Source organism: Rhopilema esculentum, chromosome 11, assembly GCF_057945365.1.
Source record: "Rhopilema esculentum isolate cy_ngs chromosome 11, ASM5794536v1, whole genome shotgun sequence".
NCBI lineage: Eukaryota > Metazoa > Cnidaria > Scyphozoa > Rhizostomeae > Rhizostomatidae > Rhopilema > Rhopilema esculentum.
This window is the reverse complement of record NC_142825.1, coordinates 12,191,068-12,205,808: the sequence shown is the minus strand read 5'-3', so window position 1 is coordinate 12,205,808 and position 14,741 is coordinate 12,191,068. Positions and strand designations below refer to the sequence as shown.

Sequence of the window (14,741 nt, the reverse complement as noted above, 5' to 3'; positions counted from 1 at the left end):
AACTGCAAACTCGGAGACTATTATATGAAAAAAGATAGAAAATCCGTATTTTGACATACTATAACTATTGAAAAAAGTAACTAGCAAATGCTAGGCCCCCTGGCTACTCAAAAGGTCGACGGATAATATTGGCACATAATTGAATTTAATATATAACATAATAACTGATTTGGTGTGTAGAAAAGTACCGTTTAAATTTGCAACAGTACCTAGCCACATTGCATTATAACTGCTTCGCTGTAAAGAATATGAAAGTTGCAACTGTACTCAACACATTACATAATAACTGCTTCGGTGTATAAAAAAGAATGATTCCAAGTTGCAACTCTTAAAACAGCCTGATGAGCAGAAGTGCAAGAATCAGAGTGACGATTAAGAGCCATAATGTACCAGAGCGTGTACATTTATGTACCAGAGCGTGTACAGTTTTACCTGAACAGCATCAGGCACTTTATGGAAAACCAATAAAACTACAATATCCATTAGACAAAACCTGCTCAAAATGTTTACATCATCGCAAGCAAAATCTTATAATAAATTAGAATAAAGAATTTTATCATAACCTTTAACAAAACCCTCAAGAAAAGTAAACAGTTGAAATAAGGAGGAATAACAAAATCAGATAAATAAAAAGATACCAACTTATAAGGGAATATAAAAAGAGATTGACACATTCACCTTGTTTAATAAAGCAACACGTAACTTTAAACTTACAAAAGAAGATATTCTCAAATAATTCTTACTTTAAGTACATCTGGGGGAGCGATTCTTGATTCATCTGATGTGAAAATCCGAGCAACACCATCACTATGTTAGCAAGTAGATAAAAAATCATGTACAAAAAAACAAAGCTGCAGGCCTGTTTCAAATGAAGTTTGTTAACGAGGTAAGCAGTTGGCGATTGTACATAATAAAAAAAGTTAATATACTGACATAATGATTTTGCTATGGTGATTTCACAACTGAATATATTTTCCTTTTGGTAAACAATCCCACAATACCTTAAATGAAAGACAACATAAACTCCTCTGTACCACAAAACATGCTGTTTATGTTTGTATATGTTTTCCTAAGTACAGGTCATATCTTTGAATAACTGAATGTGAGTTCAAAGATGGCAATCACTACCTTGACATGCAAACTTATAGAATCAAACAATTAATCGATAAAAATATGGAATAATAATCATCGAATCACAAGCATGCATTAATCATAGAATCAAATGAAAAACTCGTCATATTGATCTGTCTATTTCAATCATATTTACAACATATACAAATTTACATACAATGCTACAGATACAATGCCTCGATGTAGGAGGATCATACCTAGAGCCGACAACAATATCTCCATTTGCCAAGCAGCATACAGACCAGACAGAAGTACATGGCATTGTTATTGTTTGTACACAGCTACCATCTAAAAAGAAAATAAGGACATAAAGATAAAGAGATTTTATGTAAAATTAGCAATAAATGCAAATGTGAAGGTTTTTTATTTAGAGGCTTTCAAATCCTTACAGAATCTCTAAAATTTTAAGGTATTCGTGCTTTGAAAATGCCATTTTCTAATCGATTTGAATTGAGAGTACATTTGAATGTTACATGGGTCAGTTCAGGTGAAGCGAGAGGGGGGGGGGGGGGTAAAGGAGCCATCTGTAAAAAAATTTAAACCATTTGGTGAAAAATGAGGAACCAAAAGGCAACTGTACCAATTAAACTTCTAAGAAAGTTGTCATACGCAACACAATCCAAACAATTGTAGTCGGAGTTCTTAAACAAAGAAGTTGAATTACAAAAAAACTGAGATATCAACCACTAGAACTTTTATCAAACCTTCCTTTGATAAGATATTTGCCTTCAGCTGAAAAAGCACTGTTTGAAATGCTCCTTCTCCTTACTTTTGGTTATTATCTTACCTTTATGCTCTAAAGAGTGTCGGATAAAAGTACTTCAGTATTTTATGTTTCTGCGATTTCGTGCTGCCTTCAAATAAAACATAACAAATGAAAAAAGATTTTACCCTTCCATATTCTTAATGACCGATCTTCTCCGCATGTTGCAAAATCTTCATTGCCAGAAGGAAGTGATGCAATACTAAAAACAAAAGAAAAAAATAAAATGCTTGAAAATATGTCTTCTTTATCATTGTCAAATCATCAGTAATAGCTGAGGTTGAAATTTTTGATTGATTGGAAGCATTTATAGCAGAAAGTAGGTTGTTGAGGAAGAAGACGAAAAGGAGGGATAATAGAGCCTTGTAGAGAGGTGGCCAAGAAATCTAATGGCAATGGACCTAACTGAGAGAGAGCTTAGTACCAGATACTCAATTTTGACCACATGATCTGAAAGAACGGCATAAAATACCTCTTGGTAGGCAAATTCAGTCAGATATGTTCAAAACTGAGAGAGATATGGCCGATGAAAGATTTCAGGCCTGGTTCATAAAGTTATGAACCAAGACGAAATTACAGTGGTTTGATGAGGAAACAACATGTGCTTATGCGGCTATATTTTGGCCAGTGAATAACGCATTCAACTGATTTTGCACATTCAGAGGTATATCATAATGTTTTTTTGAGTTATTTGGTCAAAATTGAAAAACTCTAAATACATATTTTTGTGACGTCATCACATCAATACTCTATAACCAAGGACCAGAGTTAGTGATTTTCAAAAACGATCACTCTGCCCTTACCAAAGGATTCCATTGCAGTGGACAAAAAACATGATATCATAAGCCAGAAGGTAAGTGGTAGATGCAGAAAACAATACTGATAATCAGAAATAAGTATGCTGGTTTCTTGCTTGGTCTTCATTTTTTCAAAATGTGTGAAGTGTATTCTTTTATTTGAGAATAGGAAGAATGTGGGCTAGTTCGTAGAAGGATAGAAATATGCCTAGAAATTAGGTTTACCTTGGCAGGGCACTTACCCCCTGCAAAGAAGCTGTTTAGAGTTACAAATAAGTGTAGTCAAGATAATTTTGCATTTTGCAAGAAAAATGTCAATGCTATTAGCAAAGTAGAGTATTTGTAGATCTATGAAATTCAAGACCTGTATACATAGTTGCTGTGACCAGTGTAAACTTGCAAACAGTCACCAGTTGTACTCCATCTTCTTATATCACTAAAAGAACATAGTTTTGTGATATATCACTTGTGATTTAACAAAAATGATAAGCACACTTACAGTGAAAATTCAGCATTAAAAATCAGTGGGAAAAGATATCATCAATTAAATGGCATTTGCATAAGATAATATAAAATATATTAGCATAGAGCAGTTATCAGGTTGGGTTAGTTAAGGTCTGTCAAATTTTACATACATTTTGGCACATGATCGAAATAGGAAGGAAAATGCCAAGGACTACTGAAAAGATATAAAGTAACCTGGTGGAGCTATAACTTAAATACACAGGCATTTAAAAAAAGACTTAGAAGAAATGGCAATTAAATTGACTCTTAAATACAGTAAGTACCTACAAATTAGAAATCTCTTTGTTTAAGAAAGAGGCCTCATTGTTTCAAAAGGGGATAGTTCTAAAAAACAATTTTAGGTCTGAAATTAAAACATTTCTTATTATCAAGTCTATAAAATTGTAAAAAAATTTTTGTTGACGCTCTAGGATGGTTGTAGTGTCTGTATACTACTTATATGATAAATTGTACTGGGAGTAGTTTATAATAAATCATGTATTTTACACTACTACCAGAAATACTGAATACACATCCATGGACAATACTGTCATACAGCTCGACTTGATTTGACTTGACAATATATATTGATAAAAAACTTAGACCCTGTTGATTAAAAGTCTCTGTACATAAGAAACTTTCTGAGGTCTCAGTTGAAAAAAGTGGTTTTCTTATTTGTGGGTACTTACTGTACAATGAGGTCATATCAATTGGCAAAAAGACGTGTCATTGTGCACTGTGGGCAAATTTGGAAAACAGCAGTCTGTAACTCCAAGCATTAACAGATAAACCCAGAGGTCTAAATAACTTACCAATCATTTGAGCATGACAGGAATTCAAAGCTAGATATTGTAACCAATCCTCTGACACAGTCTGTATGACCAGTTAAGGTCCTTTCAACATTGCCACCTTTCCATAGTTTAATATTTTTGTCAGCAGATCCTGTGATCATGTATCCCTGATCTGGCATCATTTCAACAGCCCATATAGCTGCTGTGTGCTCTTTGAGAGTCATAACACATTGTCCATTAACCCACACCTTTGCCGTTCTGTAATGAGAAAAGTTATTTTTATGGAGGAAGAGACAAATGTTTGTAGTAAAGCATAAAACATGTGGTTTGCAAATGATGAAAGGTAGCACTTTAGCTGCACATATTGGTCTTTGTAGTAAAAGTCATGATTTTTGTTGCTGTAAATACAAATAAAAGTAATGCAAATTTTTTCACAGTTTGAAACTAAAAATGCAGTTTAAAATTGTACTGCATATTTGTCCAAAGTTGGTTAGGTAGCCAAGTCCCCAGCCTATAATACTAGCCTATAATACAACATTACCTTGATATACAACAAGTAGCTTACTTTACAGCCCCCACTCTGTTATACAGTCCTGTCAAAGCTACCACCAGTCACATATCATTTACTCATATTGAGAAAAGAACAATTTATCAATCAACAGCCTTACACTGAAGCTAGTTAGCAAAAATCTTAAGAGGTCTGGACAATTGAAACAAATAAAAATAGTAAGACAAATACTTGTCCCAAGATCCAGATAAGAGTGTTCCAAATTTTCCACTGACAATAGAACTTATTGCACCAGCATGGCCTTCCAGTGTGTAGATAGGTTCTGTAAAAAAGAAAATTGGACATTGGCACCATTTAAAAGATAAGTCCAAGTGAGTAATTTTGCTCAGAAGCCATTCTGAATATGCTAAAAAATACAGTTAACAGTTTTTTTATATAGATCGACCAAACTAACTTTATTACAGTCTACCAGGCCTTTCTTTTGACGCAAGCAATCACCCGCGATCACGTCAGCACATGACCCTTTGATCGCTCGCACAAAACAGTAAACTGTGAGGAATAAATGTCTCATCAATAAACACAATTCTAGTCATCTTTTGTGGCCCAAATAAGTGACATAGACAATACAAGGCCGGTATATCAAAACACAGGAAATATAAGTAAACTGACTAAACCACATCTCAACAAAAAAATGCATTAGAAAATAAAATTCCACAGTGAATGTTTAGGAATGCTTTAGGTACTAATATTTGAAGTACACTAGCACTTCGGACATTTTCTGGGCAGCCAGACGGTAAAGTATTTTTTCTGTGTGGGGAATGCCAGAACAATAATTTTGAAATTTGAGGATAACAAACCTTTTTCGGGAAATCGTGCAGGGAAGTTGAAGGAAAGGCTTTCAAAGAGACCTTTTATTCTTTGCTTTTCTTGTTATCAGAAGTCAGAAGTATAAATGAAGGAATATTGGCAGGAGCATGACCAGAAAAACAAACATTGTGGATGGGATCTTCAGTAGATTCTTAACAACATTTTGCCATTATCCGGCAATAACGTCTATATGATTTTCGTGATTTACAGAAAGAAAGTCCATTTAAGGTCATCATAACAGTTTGTTTTCATTTGATGTTACCTCAAACAAAAGGGTACCACTATCAGATATAAGATCATTGCTATCACTATCAGAGCGATTTTTTACGCATTTCTCGTGATTGGCCACTCGCGTGGGCTATTTCTTAAAAAAAGGCCTGGTCTGTTTTGGTCTTCCTCTTGGCACATAAACTGATGCTTCAAAAAACTCTATAAAGACAAACATTTCAAGCTTGCACCACATTCAGCAGTCATGAAACTAATTTATGACTTCCTTTGAAGTCAAACCATGAAAAACCCTCAAAACATATTTTAGGAAATACCATACCAAGTGAGTCAAATGAGAAGATTAAGATTTTGCAATCATGTCCTCCAGTTGCCACAAGTCCTAAAAATAAAAGGCATAATTATAAGACTATAAGAGTTCTGTAATCTAGACATAACTCAATTATTAAAGAAAAAGCTCCAAATATGACATTACATACTTAACTTATACATGGAATCTTATCTTAGGAAATTGTTAAAGCAGTTGGGTTTTTTGAAAATACTTGTACTTTTTAATATTACCGAATTCTTACAAAGGCCACTGTGAGCCGCCATTTTTGATATCGTTTCCATACTTTTGTACCCCAAGTGTACAGTTGGGAAATTATTTTGCAACATCTGATCTTAAACTTTTCAGAAACAAAGAGCTTTTAACAAAAAAGGCTCTAGACTTGAAAAACTCTCAAACTGCTGGTAAAGCAAGTTTTAATAAAATTTATTTTCTCTATCTTAGAAGGAATGGATTTTTGTTACAATCAAAATTTGAATTTTCTTGATGATGCCTTTAAAGAACAGATCTGCTCATTCTTTATTTCTCATATCCTCAAAAAGGTTCATTTCAGCTGTTTTTTTCCTTCAATGGCTAATTTATCTCGTTTGTAGTGTTTCTGAGGAGGTTTTTGCTAACAATAACACCTTATTTGGGTAGTTTAGGCCATAGAAAAAAATTAAACTCTGTCAATTTGTGCAAGCATTAAGTTATTTTGGTTCAGGTTTCTTGGTCTAAATCCTAAGCCAAGCTGTTTCTCATTGTACAACTTGAACAATGACCGATTACACCAAATTCTAATATTAAATTCAATATATGTCTTCCATTGAAAAGACATAGCAACCAAGCTAAAGCTAAACACATATTTAAGGGATTACTAAGCAAAGCTACTTAGAGAATGATGTAGTACAATTCTTTACACTTTTGCCTCAAAAAATTTCCTTTGCTCTGCAGAAATGTGGGGGGCAACAGCCCCTGGCCTCCCGGTTTTGCCAGCCCTATACACCTATGATAGTCATATCCACTCTCAACTGACAGTTGGAGCGACTGCAGGTAAGAAAAAAGTAGGACGCTTTATATCTGTTGATCTGGCAATGAAATTTCCTTCCATCCTTATCAATTCCAGATTCAGAGAGAGAAACAGACCAGTCTGCAGAGTGTGGCATGTGCACACACAGGATTTTTTCAGAGGCTTGTCAAATGTACACAGAAACATAGGGCTGCGCACACGTTTTTTGGGTACTGGAAAAATTTTAGGGACCACCCTTTTTGAAACGTTGCCTTCCTATCTTGGTCTAAACAACACTTTCTTTAAGATTTTGAAATGCTGATGAATTGGGACTTAAGTATTCATAAAACATTAACTTGTGTTGGTCAGCATCAGAACCATCTGATTGTCACAAATTGAAAAAGTTGCTGTCTATAACTAAATTAGAGAACATGTACCACTTTTGCTATGTGCATTTTGTGAGCAGATTGAGTTTCTCTATAGATGATACTCTCCTAATTTGAAAAGGTCTGGCATGCAAATACATTTAATGAAATATGAGGCACAGCCATTTAAGGGTTGCTTTCAGGGTTTCAGGTTGGAAAAAGGGGGCTCTGGGGGTATTCCTCCAGGAAAAATTTTAAGGGCCACAACCTATAGATTACCGCAGAATGGCCCTGAAGTCATCTCATATCCCAGTATTTTGATTTGATATTTTGAAATGACCTATGCTTGCCCTAAATCCATTGATGCCAAGAATTAAAAATCTAACTAGCATATTCCAGTTCTCTGAGAAACTAGAGTCTTAGGTTTATTCTCAATTTCCTAAGCAAGGGCTGGTAAGAAGAGGCCTTGCCGGTTACTGAAAAGGGTTATAAAAAGGTCTGAATCAAAGAAAGTAAGATTATTTGGGAAACTAAAGTAGCTGACTTGTGCTCAAGCATGATTAAAGGGTCAATAATTTACTCTGCAGAGATCATTCTGTGGACTGAATTATGTTAAAATCAACTGACTGAGTGAACTTTTAGGCGGTTACATTTCAATCCCACACCCCCATTTAGAAGTTTGACCATCTACAAGGGAGAGAGGTCAAAATAATTGAAATTTAATCATAAAAAATATATGGTCGACCCAATTTTGTGAAATGCTTGAAAGCACTTTTGCAGAAATAATTGCAGTGCATTCATTGTGAGACAAATTGACAAATACTTTGCCCATTAGAAGCTTGCTGAACACATTGGATCAAAACTGAACAGTGTGCACACATTGCACACTTTGTCAGCACTCTTGCACACATGCACACATTTATATTTGCTCTTGCACACACAAGATCTTGTCGAGAACTGTCACGCTCTGCAGACTGGGAAACAGATAGAGGTGGTTTGAAAACATGAAATTTGCTAGCTATGCTTAAAAAGGTTCTCATTTCGTAAATATATCATATTGATTACCGTGAGGGTGCTTTTCTGAAGGTGGGAGTGTTGTTACTGCAGAAATATACCGAGTGTGGCCAGAAAATATATGTCCCTCAGTAAAATTTCCAAATTCATCACCCGGTACCCAAAGCCTGCAGGTTTGGTCCCTTGAAGCTGTCAGTACACCACCTTCAGGATGAAGCGCCGGATAGACTGCTCGTATGTCGGATTCGTGACCTCTGATAACACTTCGAAGTATAAAAGGCATCTTTCCTTGTCAAAAAATTTCAAAATATGTAGTGTTAGTGTTTCCTTCGCTTTGCGATTTCGAGCTAGGCCCATTAAACTGACGATACCATCTTTATTTTGCCTCTTCTCCAATATGAGGCAATGTCCAATTGGATGTTTCGAAAAATTTATTTATTTTTAGAAAAAGTGAAATAGGGAGAAAATAGATTATAAAAGACTTTTCCTCGTGTCTGCAGGGGCGTCAGCAAAGGGAAGGTACTGGAGCCCTTTTTGTGGGCAAAAACTTCCGAAAAAATCTTTTTGGCTTCGCCCCTGTGGGTCTTGGTAAACTACACTAGGGTATCAAAAGTATTGCACCACCTCGAAGGAGGAGAAATGGCGCATGAATGATCGAAAGCTATTGTTATGCAAATTACTTCTGTTTTTAGAGGGCCAATGGCAATTGGTCGAAAGCCAAACAACCACCAATCAAAACTTCAATCTATTTAGAGCATTTATTTGAAAAATAACAGAAGCAAACGTCCTTTAACAGTTTCAAATTTCAATATTTTGACGGGAAGCCGCAAACTTTTGAAACCGCAAAAAGCCTCCTTGAAATGGATCCACATTTTTGGTCAACGTATTCTTGTGGAATTTTGCAATAGGCCTGGAAAATTCTTACAATTAATGATTCTCTGGCTTTTGGACGACCATTTGGATCACAGTTTGTAACATTTTTCATTTGAAGTCAAACTTTTTTAGCGATGTTAAAGATTGGACTTGATTCTGGCTATGCCAAAACTTTAATTTCTTTTGTATGGAAATAAATATTTGTAAAAATGGTTTCCGTTTACTCAGGTAACTTTTTCTTTTGTATTTGTGCAAAACACTCATTATATTTTCTGTGGACGGATTTTGAGCTGCAAAACCTTGCGCAGTGTTGAGTTTCATGCCTTTTACTGCCCCTTGGTGCTGTACGCAGTGAAATAAAACCGACAAATTCTTTCCCCTTTAACATCAAATTTATTTTGGTCGACAACTTGTCGGTTTCTTTACTACTGTAACATTCTCGAGAAATCTTTTTTGATTTACCGCAGCTGTTGTGTAGCTGCATTTAACTTGGTCAACATTTTTTTCAAAATTAAAGACCACTTCCCCGTAAATGTTTTATAGCGACTCGCCTCTCATTTGACGATTTTGTTTCCTCAGGCATGGTCTACATTTTTTCAAACAATGATGTTTTTCCGTAAAATTTACATTTCTAACTAGGTTTTCTATGGCGTCAGCAAAATTTGCAAACTTTTCCCGCCGAAATTTGATATAAAATATGCCTATTCCACCCAATTCATACATTCAAATGTTTTGCATTGTAAAAAAGTCGACAAAAAGTGCCGCCATTTTGAGCAGGGTGGTGCAATACTTTTGATACCCTAGTGTATAATTCTTTCTCGCTGAGCCGAAATGCTAGCTATGGCGAAATGCTATCCAAAAGGTTTGGGTTGTACAAATATGTTTTTCGGCTACCAGTGGTGGTTTGGTTTAAAAACCATTATCAATTGTGTTTCGAGATTTTAAAGTTTCATCATTTTTAGTCGAGATAGAAGAAAGATACCAATAAGAAAAGGCAAAATTCTTATTTCAATCTTCATATAAGGCAATCCTCTTTCAGAGACTTATTAGAGTGAAGTGAACCTTGCTACCATGAGTACCAGTACCAGAGGCTCAGCGATTAGTCAGAGAAGAAGGCAAAATTCAAATTCAGTCTCGTAAGTGTCTTTAAACCACATATCAGTTTTCGAGGCTTGCAGTATTTAGCATGCTGCATTTTTATCACACATGAATGAACCCTAGTTTTATGCACTTTTGCGCCTAAACAGTTCTATTTTTCACTATAACGACTTGGAGCAAGAAGACATTTTTGTTTCAGAAATTCAAAAGTCTTTCGCAGGACATTGTATGGTATAGGCACGACATTCAATTTGGGTCCAAAACAGGGAAAAGTTGAATTTATGTTACTTGCCACCTCTAATAGTCTTTAAAAAATAGATACGTTTAATGAATGTTTATGCATAAATTACACCTCTTTTTGGAGGCTGCGCAAGCAGAATGGCTGGAGGAGCTTTGCCTCCTAAATGTTTTTTAGAGTGTTTGACGCTTTTCTTATCATAATGATCGTTTTTCCACCTTACATGATTTTGTTGATCTGTTAACCTATTTTTGTTTCTATGGGTCTTTAACATAAATATATAATAACCTACCTTTAAAATTGATTTGAAATAGACAAGGGAAGCTTATTTGAAAACGAGATCAAACTTTGGTAATTCATGCTCTGGCTCTATTTAATATACGATTGATGAAATTGAAATCATTACGTTGACCTTGGATAAACATTTAGCACGTACCATCAGTGTGGTGCAGAGAATGCAGGGTTTGTTGTGATGATCGTGCATACCATATCGATATCTCGCTAAGCACAAAAGGCAACATGAATAGAAATTTGCTACCCAAGCATAAGCTATGGTTCTTCTCTAACTGGCACCAAGGCACGGTGACGACAAGCAGAGATACAGTTCTACTTAGGCAGACATTTTTCGATAAAATTTTGTAAAATTTATTAACTTCGCCTCTTTCCCAGAAATTTGGCAGATCATATTATTTTTGGCAACCGTGAACCATAGTAACAAATGGCAAACAATTCAAGAAAAGGACAAACACAAATTGTCAGGTAAGTGGTAAGTATCTTTTGTAAATTACAAAAATAAGATTGATATGATATATCAAAATACAAAAATATTAGCTATATGGTTTTTCATGTCTTTGCCAAGACCGACAAATCTACAGATGCATCAATAAATAGTACCAAAAAAAGGAAATAAGACATAATACGATAGGAATTCTATTAAAAAATTCAAAGTTTACCTGATCTGGAGATTTATGGAAAAGGTCCATGAAATAGGTAGAGATGCTAGAAAAGTATTGGCATAGGGAAAATTCTTTTCCTGATTCTCTGGAAGCAACGTCTGTTTGAAATTCTTGCTTGTGGCGGTCTTTGATTTTTCAACTAACGATGTAACATGGCTTAATTAGATGCCTTAGGATTTGTATGTTTGGCTTGATAAACCTACTCTAATATAATCTACTTTTCTAAGAAAATAATACAGCAGCAGGATTTCTTTTATGGTACATTTGGGAAGATCACTATGAGCTACGAAATCGTACCTGATTCCAAAGATCATTGAAACTTCTAAGAGGCATTTTGGTATTTGACGAAAACATGTACCATATGAACGATGTTTTAAAGCGTCTGCATGCAATTAATTGTATTTAATCATATTGTCATTTATATCTGTATTGCATCAGATATAACTCAATTCGCTTGACAAAATCTATTTGCCTATCCAGATATATTTCTGGATCCCAGTTCAAGAAGATGTGGTACTGTTCATTGCCTGGTAGCGACCTGAAAAAGCGAATTTGCATTACTTTTAAAATACATAACGTCTGAATGATAATCGGAAATTCAAAGCAAAAAATTTATACACCACTACTGGGTTGAAATGACCAATCAGAATTGAGAGCGCATAAAAGATATGGATGATGCTGCACCCATATTAAATTATCACTGGAGTCCAAAAAACTGTATCTCCGTATAATTGCTTACTGTATACACAATTACTAGTTTTAGTACGTCGAAGGTTTTACATATATTTATTTGAATTATGATTTTTTTTTGCACAAAGGGAGCTAAGATTGGTTTTTTTAGCTCTTAGTTCTTCTAAAAATTAATGTAAATGTTCTGGGTAGGGATGGGTCAATATTTAGGTTAAAGGTATAATACTCTAAAATATTTTGAAACAATCTGTTCATGCTGGACAGGTTCTGCAATGCATTCATGATTGACAACTCGTTTAGAATTAGTCGCTTGTTGTCGATTGTGAAAGGTAACAATAGCATATTATATGATAAAACCAACAGGAATTTACCCGATCGCCGATACTCAACTACTCACAAAGGCATTGATCCCTATTGTAATCATTTTTGAAATGTTTACATTACTAGTTACCTGTCTATACACATAATCCCCATTTTCTGTCCTTATCGTAATTAGTGGTTGTCGAGCACCAGCTGTCCGTGGCATCTGCGAAGGTGCATTGATGATGTAAAACACCTTTATATATGAACGGGAATTTGCAGCAGTCTCCTCTCCCATTTCCTCCTAGGGTGGGTACTCCTCCGCCACAAGCTGCAATAAAAATAGCTTATACAATACACAAAAATTAAAGCACAACTTTGCTTTAGAACCATTATACTTTTGCCTTAATAACTCTCTGCAAATGTTTTGACTGAACAGTTATTGCTTCTTAAAAGGAGTGAATCATAGTTTTGCAGAAAATGTGTCCATAGAAGGCCATAACATGTGTTGGTTCATAACTTTATGAACCAGGCCTGAAATCTTTCATCAGCCATATCTCGCTCAGTTTTGAACATATCTGACTGATTTTGCCTACCAAGTAATATTTTATGCCGTTCTTTCAGATCATATGGTCAAAATTGAGTATCAAAAGTAGGTTCGCTCTAGGACACTACCTTTAAAATATTACAAGTCTTGATAAGATTCGCTGGTGTAAGAAACTACATACGCTTGAGTAAGCTTTGTCTCATCTGCGTTCTCTTGCGAAATGGCAAGCGAAGTTTAGCTCGGGCCACTTTATGCCGTTGGTATGCATATTGATTGAAGGCATTCGTTCGTGCATAATTTGAAGGATAGCCACTGCAGCAATGTGGAGGACAATTGTAAGTGCATCGGTTCATGCAGTAAGATGGACAGGGTGTGTTGATATTGTATGAATAAGAGCTGACATATGATGAAGGTCTGGCATAGCCAGAAGTAGGGTAGTAAGGACGTGCGTATGCTGGAGGAGATGCAGCTTGGTATGCAGGTGGAGGTGGCGGTGGCGGTGGCGGTGGAGGTGGAGGAGGAGGTGGTGGTGGTGGTGGTAGTGGGAATTGTGGCATGGGAGGTGGCGGTACGGGTATTGACAATACTGGAGGTGGTGGTGGTGGTGAAGCAATTGCTATATATGGTTGTGGAGGAGAAGGAGGTGGTGGCGGCGGTGGCGGTGGTGGTGGAGGAGGTGGCGGTGGTGGTGGTGGTGGTGGAGGAGGAGGTGGTGGAGGAGGTGGCGGTGGTGGAGCAGCAACATTTACTACATGAGGTGCAGGGGCCTGTGGCACAGAAACTGTTTGAGTAGATTGATCACTGCAACAACCGTCTGGGCAAATTGGCAAGCAATGGTGTGAGCACAGGGGCGGGCAGGAAGGCGCTTGATCAGGAATAGTTGATATCAACAACTCAACAGGCTGTGGAGGAGGAGGTGGTGGTGGTGCTGGCGGAGTGTACATAATTGCTGGAAAAGAAATATTCGTTTCTTAAGATCAGTTATTGTTGAATTAGGCTTAATTTGGCAGAGTAAATGGAATAAAACGGTGAAGTCAGCTTAAAAAACATTGTTTAATTCCTTTGAAAAACATCAACATAGCAAAATAGCAAAAGTAACTATCATCATATCAATACACCTTTAATATTATATCGAAAAATATTTAACAATCCTTTGCGTGGTACATTTTATCATATTCGCAACTGTACAGTAAGTATTGGATGACATCACAGAGCTTGATGCGTTGCGCTATGTTTTTTATTCCGTAGCTTGTGTTTCCGTGTTATTCCGTTGACGTTGCTCAGTATATAGCATTTCTTTAGCTTTAAAATTACAGTGTAAGTGGCTTTATGATATTTTATAGCACTCCAGTTATGTACCTTGTAAAACGTTATAACCTTTTCTATTAGATGATATCAAATGGTCATTTTGAAAAGCGATGATGAAATCAATACTTCGGATTCTGATACTCTGTCATATTAAGAATCATAAGCAAGATACCAATTTTGCGGATGATACTTACAAAGGCAATTGCCCCACTCGTTATCTAAATCATAATTGGAGGTTGTAGCACACCAATGTCTGTTACTATCATGCTTTGTGCATTTATCGTACAATGTGTCCTTGTAAATGAATGGGAAAACACAGCAAGCACCATTAGCGTTGCCGCCTGTAGTTGGGCTGTCGCAGTCTGCAAAGAAAAAGAAATAACAATTCAATATATTTCTTGCATAACCGATAATATCCGCCAGATACTCAGAAATAGGTTTTAAGCAGAA

General features: G+C 36.0%; 1 protein-coding gene across 1 annotated transcript in view; it reads right to left on the bottom strand.

Moving 5' to 3' along the window:
• The window catches only part of LOC135693797 (phospholipase A-2-activating protein), a 28,060-nt gene extending 19,381 nt beyond the window's left edge, over nt 1-8,679 (bottom strand). The window contains exons 1-8 of the mRNA XM_065212370.2: nt 8,333-8,679; nt 5,909-5,968; nt 4,726-4,816; nt 4,008-4,244; nt 3,056-3,127; nt 2,023-2,096; nt 1,329-1,419; nt 744-807 (exon numbers count right to left, since the gene is read on the bottom strand). Coding sequence (XP_065068442.2) covers nt 744-807; nt 1,329-1,419; nt 2,023-2,096; nt 3,056-3,127; nt 4,008-4,244; nt 4,726-4,816; nt 5,909-5,968; nt 8,333-8,564 — 921 coding nt within the window. The 5' untranslated portion in view covers nt 8,565-8,679. The remainder of the gene's footprint in view (nt 1-743; nt 808-1,328; nt 1,420-2,022; nt 2,097-3,055; nt 3,128-4,007; nt 4,245-4,725; nt 4,817-5,908; nt 5,969-8,332) is intronic.
• Between the last annotated feature and the right edge of the window lie 6,062 nt (nt 8,680-14,741).